This window comes from Phyllostomus discolor, chromosome 13, assembly GCF_004126475.2.
Source record: "Phyllostomus discolor isolate MPI-MPIP mPhyDis1 chromosome 13, mPhyDis1.pri.v3, whole genome shotgun sequence".
Taxonomy (NCBI): Eukaryota; Metazoa; Chordata; class Mammalia; order Chiroptera; family Phyllostomidae; genus Phyllostomus; species Phyllostomus discolor.
The window spans coordinates 19,685,864-19,698,941 of NC_040915.2; the positions used below are offsets into that span (position 1 = coordinate 19,685,864).

Sequence of the window (13,078 nt, forward strand, 5' to 3'; positions counted from 1 at the left end):
CCTCTTTCTCACTTTCAATCTTCTCTATCCTCGTATTTCCTCCTCTCCTGATTCTATACTCATCTCAGCACAGAAACATCAAAGACTTTCTTACGTAGCATATCCGCTAGAATCGGTTCACCTGTTACTGAGGTTTGGTTGAGAAGAGTTAGTAAGCCTGAGGAGAAGCACATACTGCCTTCTTCCAAAAGAAGGCTCAGATAGCTCTAGAGCTGTTTTGTCCAATAGAACTTTCTATAATGATGGAACTATTCCACATTTGTGCTCTGTAATCCAGTGGCCACTCACATGTGGCTACTGAGCACTTGGAATATAGTTAGTGGTTACCCTATTGGATAGCAGTGCTCTAGGGGTCTCCAAGCCCACGGAAAACCTGCTTATCAGTGGGTAATGGAGGGTAGCAGCCAAGAGCCAAGTCAGACAGACAAAAGTTCTTTGGGAAGTACTTACACAAGTTCCCAGCCTTCTCAGAAACTGGGTGAGTGTCCTAGATTTGAGCAGGGTCTAAACTTGGGGAACCAGGGAAGAGACCTAAAGCTAGCAACGAGGGAAATGCATCCCCAAGCTAAAGCTGGTATCCGGTCTCTGCTTGTGTTACCTGACTTACAAATAGTTCGTAATGCAACATAATTATCTCTCTCATGAGGACAGAGCCTTGCAGTTAGCAAAACAACTTCATATCCATTATCTCCTTTGATTTTTACAATGAGATAGAGAGACAGGCAGGACAGGGATTATTTATCCAAAAACCCAAAACTGGGATCGTCAGCAGATTTCCTGTAGAGAAAATCTCTGTTCTGAGGGTACTGTCAGCACGCTAGTCCCTACTCTGCCTCGGATCATCTGGGCAAATGTTCAGGGAGACAGTTAAACAGAGGAAAGCCTAGGTCAGGAGAGAAAGGACAGAATCATAACTCCATTCCCTTGTCAAGCCTCCCAATGTTCTTGGTACTTTACTAGGCTCTGAGGATGTAACAGTGAACAAGACGGGCATTTATCTAATAAACAAAGAACCCCAGAATGAAATCGAATACATCTTGCTCCTGCCACCTGTCACCCACGTGCTACATGGTCATAGTCTACACAGCTGCACTATGCCTCCCAAATGAGGGAGAACGACTGAGCCAAGGCGAGCTTCTAAAGGAAATGTCTCCCATATTTTACTTGTTAATATCAGATAAAATCATTATCTTTAAGAGAGTCTAAAAGAATCTAAGGATTGCCCTGGTGGAGTAGCTCAGTAGGTTCAAACATGGTCCTGATAAACCAAGGTTGTGGGTTCAATCTCCAGTCAAGGCACATATAAGAAGCAACCAATGAATGCATAGGTACGTGGAACAAGAAAGTGGTCTCTCTCTCTCTCTCTCTCTCTCTCTCCCTCCCCCTCTCCCCTTCTCTCTCCCCCTCCCTTCCTTCCCTCTATCCTTCCTTCCTTTCCCCTCTCTCTCCCTTCCTCTTTCTTTTTCTCAAATCAATTAAAAATTTAAAAGAATCAAGAATTATAATATTTCTTAACCTTGAAGCACAATCAACGCTAGCAAACTGGGCTGTTCCAATTTATGAAAGTCTACAACTGTGGTTCTCTAAGACACTATGCAAAAGTCACTTGGCAACAATGTCACTTTCCCTAATTTGCCACAATTCAGTGAATGCCACCCAAGATTCTCTGTTTTTACTAAATTCCCAGGTGATTCTAACGTGAGTGGTCTGCTGGCCATACTTGAAAGAAAAATGATCAAGAAAAATAAAAACAAAGTCTACAAGGAAGGAGATATGATTATGTTCTTCAAGCCTACAACGATATTGCATGGAAGATAGTGGAAGAAATCGGGACACTCTGACTATAAAAGAAAAGCCTCAGAAGGGACATATAACTAAAATATACAGAAAGGGCCACTTCAATAAAAAAGATGTAGCTTGGCTTTCTCTTGCTGGTCAGAAAAAGTCATAGCAATGGAGACTTCAACTCAACATCAGGAAGACTCTTAATCTCTAGAGCTGCCCAACCATTGAGCAGGCTCATCCAGTGGTAAGATTCACTCACTGCAGGACCAGGAGTAGAGATTGGATGACCATCATCGGTGATGACAAGGACACTGTTGGTTGGGTGGCAATCCCTTTGGTAAACCTGTGCACAGCTCCAGTGATACCTGCTGTACTGTGAGTATCTGCTTATGAGTTTCTTTCCTCAGCTGGAATTCAGTGAGGCATGACCTCTCACTTTACCAACTTACACACAGTGTCTGGCATGTTAAGTGTCCAGTACATGGTTACTGTGAATCAAGCCTCAGATTCTAATAAATCAAGTCCCAGACTCTGCACACCTGGACTTCAGAGGCGTCTCCTGTAACTTCAAAAGAAAATTTGGAATTTACAGCTATCTCATCTGGTTCACAGCGAACCCTTAGGGAAACCCTTGCTCTTCTTCAGGAAAGTTTTAAAGTCTCTTTCAATGAAGGCATTACACTTTTCCTTTACATTTGTAACGTAACTTTATTGCTTCTGTGGATGGTAGCGTTTTTTTTTCCTAATTCCCATTCTAATTGGTTAATTCTAGTACGTAGGTCTAGTATCTAATAATGTTTGGGCTTCCTTGAGAAATATCAGTTTCCCCAGTTTACAGAGGATTTTCCTGGCTTTATTGTTTTTAAATAATAGCAAATTTGCTCCTCCCCCCCGCAGTTTTTTACCTCGTATTTCTTTTTTCTGTCATTTTGGATTTTGCATGTACAATGTTGAACAATACAGGTGACAAGATATCCTCATTTTATTCTTGACTTGATCAGAAAAGCAGCCGATTTTTTCTCACTAGGTTCTTTCCTCTCTTCTCTGCCATTACATTTCGTGTGTGTTTCCTAGAGTGGGAGAAGTGACTCCCATGTGACTAAGGAGATGCTGGATGAGGCAAACCACTCTGGGACCAAGTGAAGAATGTGACAAGGAGGAGAAGCTGGCTCCAAATTCACTACGGATCAGTTCACACACATGACAAACCTCTTAGAACCCACTGTCCACATGCTGGCGTTCTGCCTCTCTCAACACACATGTGCATGCACATTAAAACCACCCCAAGAAACACTCATATGACAATAATTCCTGTTTGGAATGTATTTTTAAAAGGCCATGCCACCTGTGTGTCAAGATAAACTACTTCATCAGCGAACCAAACAGTATCTTCACTTCTATTTTGATTGTGGGTTGGATATCCCTAAGAGAACAGGTGTCCAATAGGAGACAACCAATCACGGTGGCACACATCTTTGCCACTGTGTCCAATAGTGCCATCTGAGTGATTGAAGTCCTCTCAGAAGAATGTCTTGCAAAAGCGTATTTTATTTCATCGACTACCCATTTGCTGTCTAATGAAAAAATGTTTTGTTAAGCCCAAGGGCCAAAGGATAGTACCAAGCATGGGAGACCTGTCATTCTAAACCACTGGGCCCAGACTGGCCTGTTTTTAGTTCAACTTGGAAGAGCGAAATTCCACCCTTCCAAAAAAAAAAACCTTAAGAGGAATAGGCCCCACAATTTCAGAGTGTTGCCCCAAGCTGGCTGTCCCTGATGTGATTCCAGGGTGCAGACTGAGTCCTCTATACTGTTGAGAGTCTCAGAAAACAAAAACCCAAAAAACCAGATACTTTTCAATTTTGAGTGTTTTCATCTTCCATTAGCCTGAAGACAACCATGAAAACATTTTATCAGCAACAACGTGTTGATCTTTTGATCATCCACTGTTTTGCAGACAGCGGACTACGTGGTGTATAAATAAAAGTCATAGTTTCTACTGTTGGGAAAAACTTGGTCTTCTAGGAGTTCAACAAGGAATTCCATTGTCTAAAGCATTTAAATGCCAAGAAAAAGAAAGGCTAGGGGTAGGAATAGCAGGATAAAACCAATTTTACTTTGGATTGTTTAGGTGTTATGATCCTTGGATTCATCTGAATTTGGTGATATCCCGTTTGTGGGATTTTTAAAGAAAAATGTAAATTTTTCTTACATTGTGTTAATACAGTTGATCTGAGGAATTAACTGTGTAGATTTGTTAATTCAGTCATCAAGAGTTTAAGTTCCTGCTGTACATTAGGCAACAGATTGTACACAGCAGTGAATACAACAGGCAGGACTCCTGTTTTAGGCAAGGGTTACGCCCTAGCAGATTCAAGTTCCAGGCAGTCTTCTCTCTGGATAGGCTGCCCCACTCTTAGAAGACCCTCACCCCCACAGAACAGCACCTCACCCAACTTCCTGCACCCTTCATGACCCTGTGAGGACAGGCAGGGGCTGAGGTACAAAGACTGCATCCATAAGCCCCCTCTACATGGCTATCTGTGCTTTACAACCCCACGGCAGACCTCCACAAGCCACAGGTATAAAACCGTACAGAGTAGTAAAGCAGGGCTTCGTGGGCTGCCCTAGAAACCCCAAACTGTTTTCCATTCCATGGCTGTTTCTATGGGAAAGCCACCCAGTTCTAAACAAATGGCTCAGCAATGCACCCTCTGCGGCCTGGGCTCCAGCAACCACTAGCTCAATACCTAGAAAACTATCTGGCACCTGCACGGAAGCTCTTTGTACACATATTTATTTTACCAGTTTGATCCTTTCCAGGGCACTGCCAAGTGTAATACTAAGAATGTCAACCTAGGGAGTGTCCTTGGAGGCCCTCCCACCAGCCAGAGTCTTAACACCACCTAGGCTCTGGCTGCACGTCTGCCCACAGAGAGGGATCGTGCTTCTGACCAGCCCCTGGGGCAAGGGTGTTTATATTTCATAGCAGCCCTGTTTCCTCCTCTTCTTTTCCTCCACATGCCAAAAAAAAGTGCCCCCGTTTCGGCTGCCAGAACAGCTGACTACTGTCATCATTGGGAAAATTAACTGCTTGTCTCAAAGAAGGAACCGCTCTTTAGAAATGCCCTGTGCCTCTCAGGACGAAGAAAAAAAATGCTCTTGGCAGTTCATCTTAGCTACAGGATGCATGTGCTGAGCACACATGGCTTTTCACAGCTGAGAACAACTCCAGGCTGGGGTGGCCAGGAAATTCTCAGGGCCTGGAAAGAGGCATCGTGACTAATCACTGAACATTCAACTCCAAAGTCACTCTCACTTCCATCAACTGAGGTGCCCTTGGGTAGACCACGTGACCTTTCCATATTCTTTGTTATTTCACTTCCTTCCTCATCCTGTTCTCTCTTCCTGGAAAGGCTGCCTTGGTTTCCGCCTCCAAGTCTCAAATTTCTACAAAATGTCGTTCTGTCAATCCTTCCCTGACTTGCCTGAAGCCCAATCAGCTTCTTTCTTACTCACACATCCCCATTCTGGACTGTCCATACCTCATTAGATCCTTTCTGACATGGCATGATTGTTGCATATGTATCATTGTATTTATTTTAGTTTCTCATGTTATTTTATGGTCATCTTTGAGTGTTAGGCAATGTGCTATCACTCCTATACCTACTATATTAGTGACATTATTAGTGGTATTAACAGTGTTACCATGCGTCAGACCCGAATACAATCTCTAATGTTGCAAAAGCCCCAGTGAGATATAATTATTTTTACCATTTTTTTTATAGTTGAAGGAAGTAAAACCAGGAGAGATTATACAAATGGTTAGTCGTGGCACTGAGAGTGAAATAAAGTCTATTTTTTTTTAAAGTCCATGCTTTTAGCCATTACCCTCTATTGCACCTACAAATAATAGTAGATGATATTTACTAAGAGCTTACCAGATGGCACGCTCTGTACCACGTGCCCTGCATACATTAGCTAACTTGATCCTCACAAAAACCCTGTAATGTAGATATTGTAATTATAATCTCAATTTAAAAAAAAAACAAAGTAAGGTTCACATGTGGTTTAAATGACTTGCCCGAGGTCACAGAACTACGGAGAGTGAATTTGAATGTACGCCCGCCTCCCGGAGGGCCTGAGCACTCACCCACTGCTCTAATCCATGGCCAGATGGTAGGGTCTCTTTAATTTTTGCAAACACTGCAGCGGTTTTCAAGAATAACCCCTCTGGAAACAGAAAACTGGACAGTTGCCCAGTTTTCTGCTCATGCCAATAAACAAAACCCACCAAGCCCCTAGGCACTCACCTTAGCACATGTGTTGACCCATTAATGGTTGTGGTTGAACAGGGGACCGTCTGGCCCAGAATGGAAGGTCTTCGGTAGCGCTCATCATCACAGCAGAGGATGATGAGAAAGGCACGTCGAAAAGACTTATTCAAGAAGGCGTAGAGAAAGGGGTTCAATCCAGAATTGATATAGCCGAGCCAAAGGAAAGCAGTCCACACCTGCCCAGGGACCGTGTAGTCTATGAACGGATCCACGATATTGGTGACAAAGAATGGGGCCCAGCAGAGGCAGAAGCAACCCATGATGATGCACAGGGTCTTGGCAGCTTTGGTCTCCGTCCGCATGCGATGAGTGCTGTGCTGGTCTGCCGGCTGGGGCCTGCCCTCCGAGGGCGCTCCTGCGCGCTGTAACATCTGGATCTGGTGGGCGTGCTCCTTGGCTGTGACGTAGATGCGGTAATAGGCCAGCACCATGAGCAGGAACGGGATGTAGAAGGCTACCACGGAGCAGGTGATGGCGTAGGGCTTGTTGACCATGAAGATACAGTATGTAGAGTTGGAGTTCTGGTGGAACTTTCTTTTTTTCTATCTGAGAGGTGGAGGTGAGAGGGGGAGAGAAAGGGGAGACAAAAGTGAAGAGGAAACAGCAGGAGGGGAAGGAGGAAAATCGTAAGAAAAAGGAAAAAGAAGAAGAGAAAAGGAGAAATTGAAGGTAGAAAGAAGGGAGGGAAACATTGAACGAAAGGGAAGAAAAAATAAAAGGAAAAGGAAAGAAAAAAGGTTTATCAGCAGAGCTTCCTTTTTTACATCCCAGCCTACAGCACCTAGACAGAACCACGATGGTAGAAAAGGAGTGTGATCAGATCCCAGGGCTCAGAGGGCTTGTTTAGCCACAAGGGGCTGAAGGCCCCAGGGAAGAACACAAATAACATAGGGGCAAAATCACTCTGTTCTATCTACCCAACCTGGGGTCGAGCTCCACCTGCCTCTTCCCCCCTGTCTGCTTGCGTACAACGCACCTGGGAATAAACGTCTTTGAAGGGTGACTCTTCTTCACATCTATTCTGGCTATTCTTATAATCTGAAGGTGAGTCAACTTTATAGCTTATTAACTGCTATAAAAATCTTTTAGAATTCCGATTGGAGTTAAGATAGAATCATTGCGGAAAACTGATAGCTCTGCGATGCCAAGTCTTCGTGTTCACAAACATGGTAATCCTTGCCCTTTACTGAAGTCTTTTAAAATTTATTTCAGTAATATTTCATCCTTTTGTGTAAATGTCTTACACATATTTTGTTAGATTGATTCCCAAGTACTTGAGACTTCATTCTCTCGTAAATGGTACCATGTTAAAATTCTTCATCCTCACTGATTGTAGAATTTAGTGAATTTTTTTTGTATATTGGCTATGTATCCAGTAACTTTGCTGAATTAGTTACTAATATTTCATCTCTAGTTCTTTTGAATTTTCTCCATACACACACGTGACTTGTCAATAATGACAATTTCATTTCTTTCTTTTCAATATCAATAACATTTTCTTCTTGCATTATTGAACTTGACAAGTCCTCCAGGATAATTTTGAAAAAAAAAAGCAAGTAAGATTAGACACCCCTGTTATGTTCCCAGATTTAGGAGGGGAACTTTCAATATTTTCCTATTATGTATGATACTTGTACGTTTTTGGTCAATGCTATTTATTTGAGAAAGCTCTCTTCTGAGTCTTAGTTTGATGAGAGTTTTTTTTTAAAAAAATAAATGGATACTGAATTTTGTCAATGCATTTTGATGGTAATGAGATTATCATGTGGACTCTCCCTTCTTTCTCTGTTCATACAGTGAATAACACTGACTGCACTGCGTTGTGATACACTAGATCCCTTTGGAAGGACTGAAAGACTTTTGTCCCCACTCTAAACTCTGTGTGGGAACAGTTCTTAGTCACCAGCCTCCTCTAGGAATAGCCCTTGGCTGAAGAGAGCTGTGTGACAAAATGGCACTAACATACAGAAGTAGTTTGGTGTCTTACAGTATATTATAAAATTACAGTGTATCTTTCTAATTGAATTGACATTTTATCATCATAAAATGCCTCCCATTATCTCAAGTAATGTTACTTGCCTTACATTTATTTTATCACTGATAATAGTACAGCTATATCAGCTTTCTTTTGGTTAGCATTTGCATTTTCTATTATTTTATATTTTCAAACTTTGTCATCTTATATTTCATGAGCCTCTCTTACAAGCAGAATATATTATGTATTGATTAGTTGATGAAAATATTGTGACCAGAGACTTGGAAGAACCTAGCCCTCTATTTTTGTTAGGAGTAAAGATTCAATATTTGCTAATTCAGTGTTTGCAGCAACTTTATGGAACCTAATTACCATGTATTCTGAACATGTGGGTTCTGCTAGCTTCCCCTTGGGCTGACTCAATGTGCAAATGATTGGAAACTTTGAAATGCGGTCACAACATCATGAAGCAAAGACTAGACATGTTGACAATGAGGAGCTGCCCCATCCCCTGGTTCCACAAAGTAAACAGGAGATGCCTCTCATTCTCATAAATGGACATACATCCCTTAGGTTATTTCCCTTAAAAATTGTACATCAGAAGTTAAAAGTGCTGCGCCCTCAAAAGTTTGTGCTTCCAGCCCTGGCTGGTGTAGCTCAGTGGATTGAGCACGGGCTGTGAACCAAAGTGTCACAGGTTCGATTCCCAGTCAGGGTACATGCCTGGGTTGCAGGCCATGATCCCCAGCAACCGCACATTGATGTTTCTGCCTCTCTCTCTCTATCTCCCTCCCTTCTCTCTCTAAAAATAAATAAATAAAATCTTTTAAAAAAAGTTTGTGCTTCCAAAGGTTTTCTCCATTAAGGAGTAAGTTTAACACAAACAGTAAGAGCTTAGTCTCTGGAGCCCAGGAAGCTTGGCTTAGATGCGGCCCCCACCCCTCCTGCCCCACATGACCTTAGCTAATAACTTCACCTCTCTGATCCTCATTTCCTGAGGACAATAATAGGATCTACCTCAGGGTCTTGTCGGGAGGCCTGAGTGAGGTTCATAACAACAGTGATTCAATTCTCACGGGACTCAGCACACAGTAAGTGTTCAACATTTGTTGGTTGCTATTTCCTGGTTGTTGGGAACTTAAATTTCATTTCCCCCAAGAACGATACAACTGAAAGTTTGAAAGAAGAGGGATAGGATTCAAGAAAAGATCCATACAGTCCCTTGTGTGGGTCCCCTTTTACTTCTCCACTCCCGTGTCCCCAGCATTCTCTCAGAAGCCCTGGGAACTCTTGTTCTGACATACCACATGCAAATCCTCGCCCAGCCTTGGTTTGTGTATCCTTTCCTGGACAAAGAACAAGGCAAGATTAGGGGCTGAGAATGGGGTAAAGAGAAGAAGAGGCAGTTCCTACTCTCACTGGTTCTGCTGGGCCAGAGCTTGCTCTCAATCTCTCCTCTCCATTCCCCTTCCTGCCACAACATCTTCCTGGGATGGATCAGCTTTAAAGTGACAACCTGACTACTTCCTTAGGGAATATATATCCCTGGTGATGAATACAGACCTTAGCTTTTGATCGTCATCACAAAGTATGTCTGAGCTGGATGACTCTTAATAATCACCTAGACAGAAGGTGGTAAGCTCCTGACACATGCTACCATGCTACTCTCCTGCCCCCTAGGACACACCATTCTCCACAGGGGACCTATGGATCTTCTCATCACAGCCCTGCAGGAGGTGGGTCAATGAGAGGATTGGGCTTAGGGTTCAGCTCTCAAGTCTTGGTCCAGGGCTCGCTTCATTCTCCAGAAGCTTCCACTCACATGACATGATTGCTGTGGATCACTGAAAATCTCAGACTCTCAGCATGAAACAGGAGGAAGACCTCTTGGAGCACTGGAGTCTGAATGCTATGCTTTGAACACCTGTTCTGCTACTTTCTAGGCATATTACTGGGCACGTTACTTCACCTATCTGAGCCTGACTTTTCTCATCTGGATGAGATGAGCAAAAGATATTGTCAGGATTATAGGTAAAGAATTTTGCATTTTTTTCTGGCATGCAGTAAAGCATTAAAAAATGCTAGCTTGCTTTTTTGTTATTCTTATGGCTCAGACCACTGTCAGAGTCTTTCTTGGGATATCCACCCAACTTGATACTGTTTGTTTATTTGGAATCCCAAGCAAACAAAGTGAATCAGATAGTTCACCGGTGGGAGTGTGCATGAGGCCTACTCACCAAATCAATTATGCCAATGTTATTCCAGCCTTGCATTATAGGCAGAAAAGAGATAAACATGGGGATGAGCCAGCAGCCTCCCAGCATTAATGCGATGCGCAGAGGGGTCATCTTGTTCCTATAGACCAAAGGCTGGCAGCAGATGGCATAGTACCTGGAGAGAGAATGGGGGTAGGTGCCAAGGGAGAGGAGGAATGAGAGGGAGAAGGAGGGAGAATCATCGATGAGAGAGAAGAGGGGAGAAGGAAGGGGGAGAGGAAGGAGATATGAAGAGGAAATATTGGGAAACAGCAACATTGGAGGGGGAAGTAGAGAATAAAAACAAGGAAGAAAGAAAGGAGAAAATAATGGGGAGGAGGGGGAGAGGGGGTAGCAGAGGAAGAGAAGGAGAAGGGGGGAGAAGAGAAAGAAGAACAGAGGAAAGAAAACAAGCAATTATACAGCAAAATGTTATATTGGCTGACAAGTTTCTGCTAATATAAACATATACGTTAGATCACCTCTGAGAGTCATTGCCTGGAGTCAGCCCCACATCCCTGTCCCTCTCCCAAAGCCTGAGAAGCTGCACACACAGCTGAGGGTCTGCTCTGTCTCAGCTCAGCTCCAACACTACCCTTGTGCCTGAGCATTTGGGGGGCTTCAGGCCAGCCCTCCGGGCCTCAGCGTCCAGGCATCTGTGGTCCTCTTTGGTAACAACCTAAGGTGGCCCGACATCTGAGCTCTAAGATCTGTGTCTCAGATTTGTCCCCATTCTCTTGATCACCCTCTTATACTGAAGGGATGCTCTAAGTCAGTGTTCCTTACACTGTGGTCCAGGGATTCCACCCTGTTCCCCTACATCAGACTCTTACCTGAGGAGGCCTGTTTAAAATGCAGACACCAAGGATCTCCTGAATCAGAGCCTATTGCGGAAGGACCTGGAGTTTGCATTTTGACAAGCAGAAGCCATTGCTTCTGTCAGCTAAGCATGCCCAGTCCCTCGTTCTCGGCACATACACTTCCTGACGGACTTGTTGTTGGGTAGGGCCAAGTGACTGGTCTGGTCAACAGTGGTGAACAGAACTGATATATCTTACTTCTGGGCTGGACCACTTCGTTGTCTCTCTAAGGATGCAAACTTTCAAATGTTTTCTGTTTCATCATTCCCTGCTATCTGACAGAGACCACCTCACCCCTGTTTATCAGGGTCTGCTCTTCCTCACAGGACTCACTGTTCATCTTTGAGTCCGTGTTCTGCCTACCGTACTGACTTTACTCTTACTTCCAGACAGAGATGCAGCCTGCCCCACTCAGAGACCAAGTCTCTAACTCCTGGGCCATTCCTTGCATAGTATTCCGGCCTTGGAGATGGCCACTTCCATGTCCAGGCAGTTCATGGTATGGGGCAACAGGCAAAACATCACAGTAGGTCTATCAACGATTTGTCTTCGCAAGATTCTGAAGATTACATGCAAAACGACAGCTTGGAGGCTAAGTCTGTTCTTTAAGATTTTGTACCATTCGCTGATGAGCCACCCCCTTCTGCCCCTCATTTTAGGTAGTTCGCTTTGTTAATTTTCTCCACCTCTTCTTTTCTTTTCTTAATCCCAAGCATAACTAATATAACAATGGCTATATTTTTTAAGGAGGTGGTGGTGGGATGAGTTGGAGGGGGTGGAAAGAGAAGGAGAGCCCAATGTTAAAGCCTGAGAAGTGGATGCCTTGGGAGAAGGAGGGATTATACTTTTCCTTCTAAGGTGCCAAGGAACAGCTAGCTGGCCACGCTGTGCTTCCCGTGGCCAGGCTGAAACAGACTGCAAGGAACAGCAGACCAAAGAATGTAAGAGGGGATTAGTCAGGAACTCATTTTTCTCTCTCTGTAAAGCTGACATGGTAGCCAACTCTAAATATAACTCAGTAATGGAAACAGTGATGGTTAGCTGGAGTTTCCTCCATGCTCTTGACTTTTAAGAAAGGCAAGTTATATAAGAATGGCCAATTTTTCTGAATGGATATACTGATAATCATCAGAGGTTTATTATTAACATGGAGATGATGAATTAGGTGTGTGTGAAAAATATGTTTTTTACAAATTTTGCCCCCCACCTCTTTCCTGCTAGAGGACCTAGATTAGACATTTGGTTGTGTCCATTAGCATCCTGCTTCTTTTTTCCTGGCAATGGCATCCCAAATCTTTGGGAAATTACCTCTGGTTTGTTGATGTAGTGGTGTTGGGAAAGCAAATGATGAGGCTGTGACATTTCCAGCCAAGGAGTCACCCAATTAGACAGTCTCCTGGGACTCCAGATGTCAGGCAGAGTGACACAAAGATGTGAAAGGCAGGGCAGGTGCCCCTATTCCTGTGGTAACCTCCTGGCGGGGCTGGGAGTAGCTCCTTTCCTTGGGTCTTCGGGAAGCCATCCTCTTGACCCTTCAGTTGCTCATTCTGTACCTCGTCCTTTAATATGCTGTGTCATATCTCCCCAGTGAATTCTCTTCGTGCTTAAGTTGCTGTTACGGGTGGAACTGTGCCCCCCTCCTCCAAAAGGGATGTTGAAGTCCTGAGCCTCGGTACCTTGGAAGGTGACTTCATTTGGAAATGGGATATTCATAGAGCTAACCAAATTAAAAGGAGGTCACTAGAGTGGGCCTTCCTCCAGTAGGACTGACCTCCTCCTAAAAAGGGAAATTTGGGCACAGAGGCAGACATGCCCAGGGAGATGGCCCTGTGAGGACAGGGGCCTGGAATGATGTATCCACAGGCC

At 43.8% G+C, this 13,078-nt stretch overlaps 1 protein-coding gene across 2 annotated transcripts in view; it reads right to left on the reverse strand.

Annotated features, from left to right (window-relative positions):
• The window catches only part of HTR4 (5-hydroxytryptamine receptor 4), a 120,140-nt gene that overhangs the window by 16,751 nt on the left and 90,311 nt on the right, over positions 1-13,078 (reverse strand). Inside the window, exons 5-7 of one of the 2 annotated variants that reach the window (XM_036013939.1) lie at positions 10,335-10,488; positions 9,402-9,443; positions 6,099-6,664 (exon numbers count right to left, since the gene is read on the reverse strand). In XM_036013939.1, the coding sequence (XP_035869832.1) occupies positions 6,099-6,664; positions 9,402-9,443; positions 10,335-10,488 (762 nt within the window). Of the gene's footprint in view, positions 1-6,098; positions 6,669-9,401; positions 9,444-10,334; positions 10,489-13,078 lie in introns of those variants that run through there. The other variant, XM_036013938.1, reaches the window with a different exon arrangement.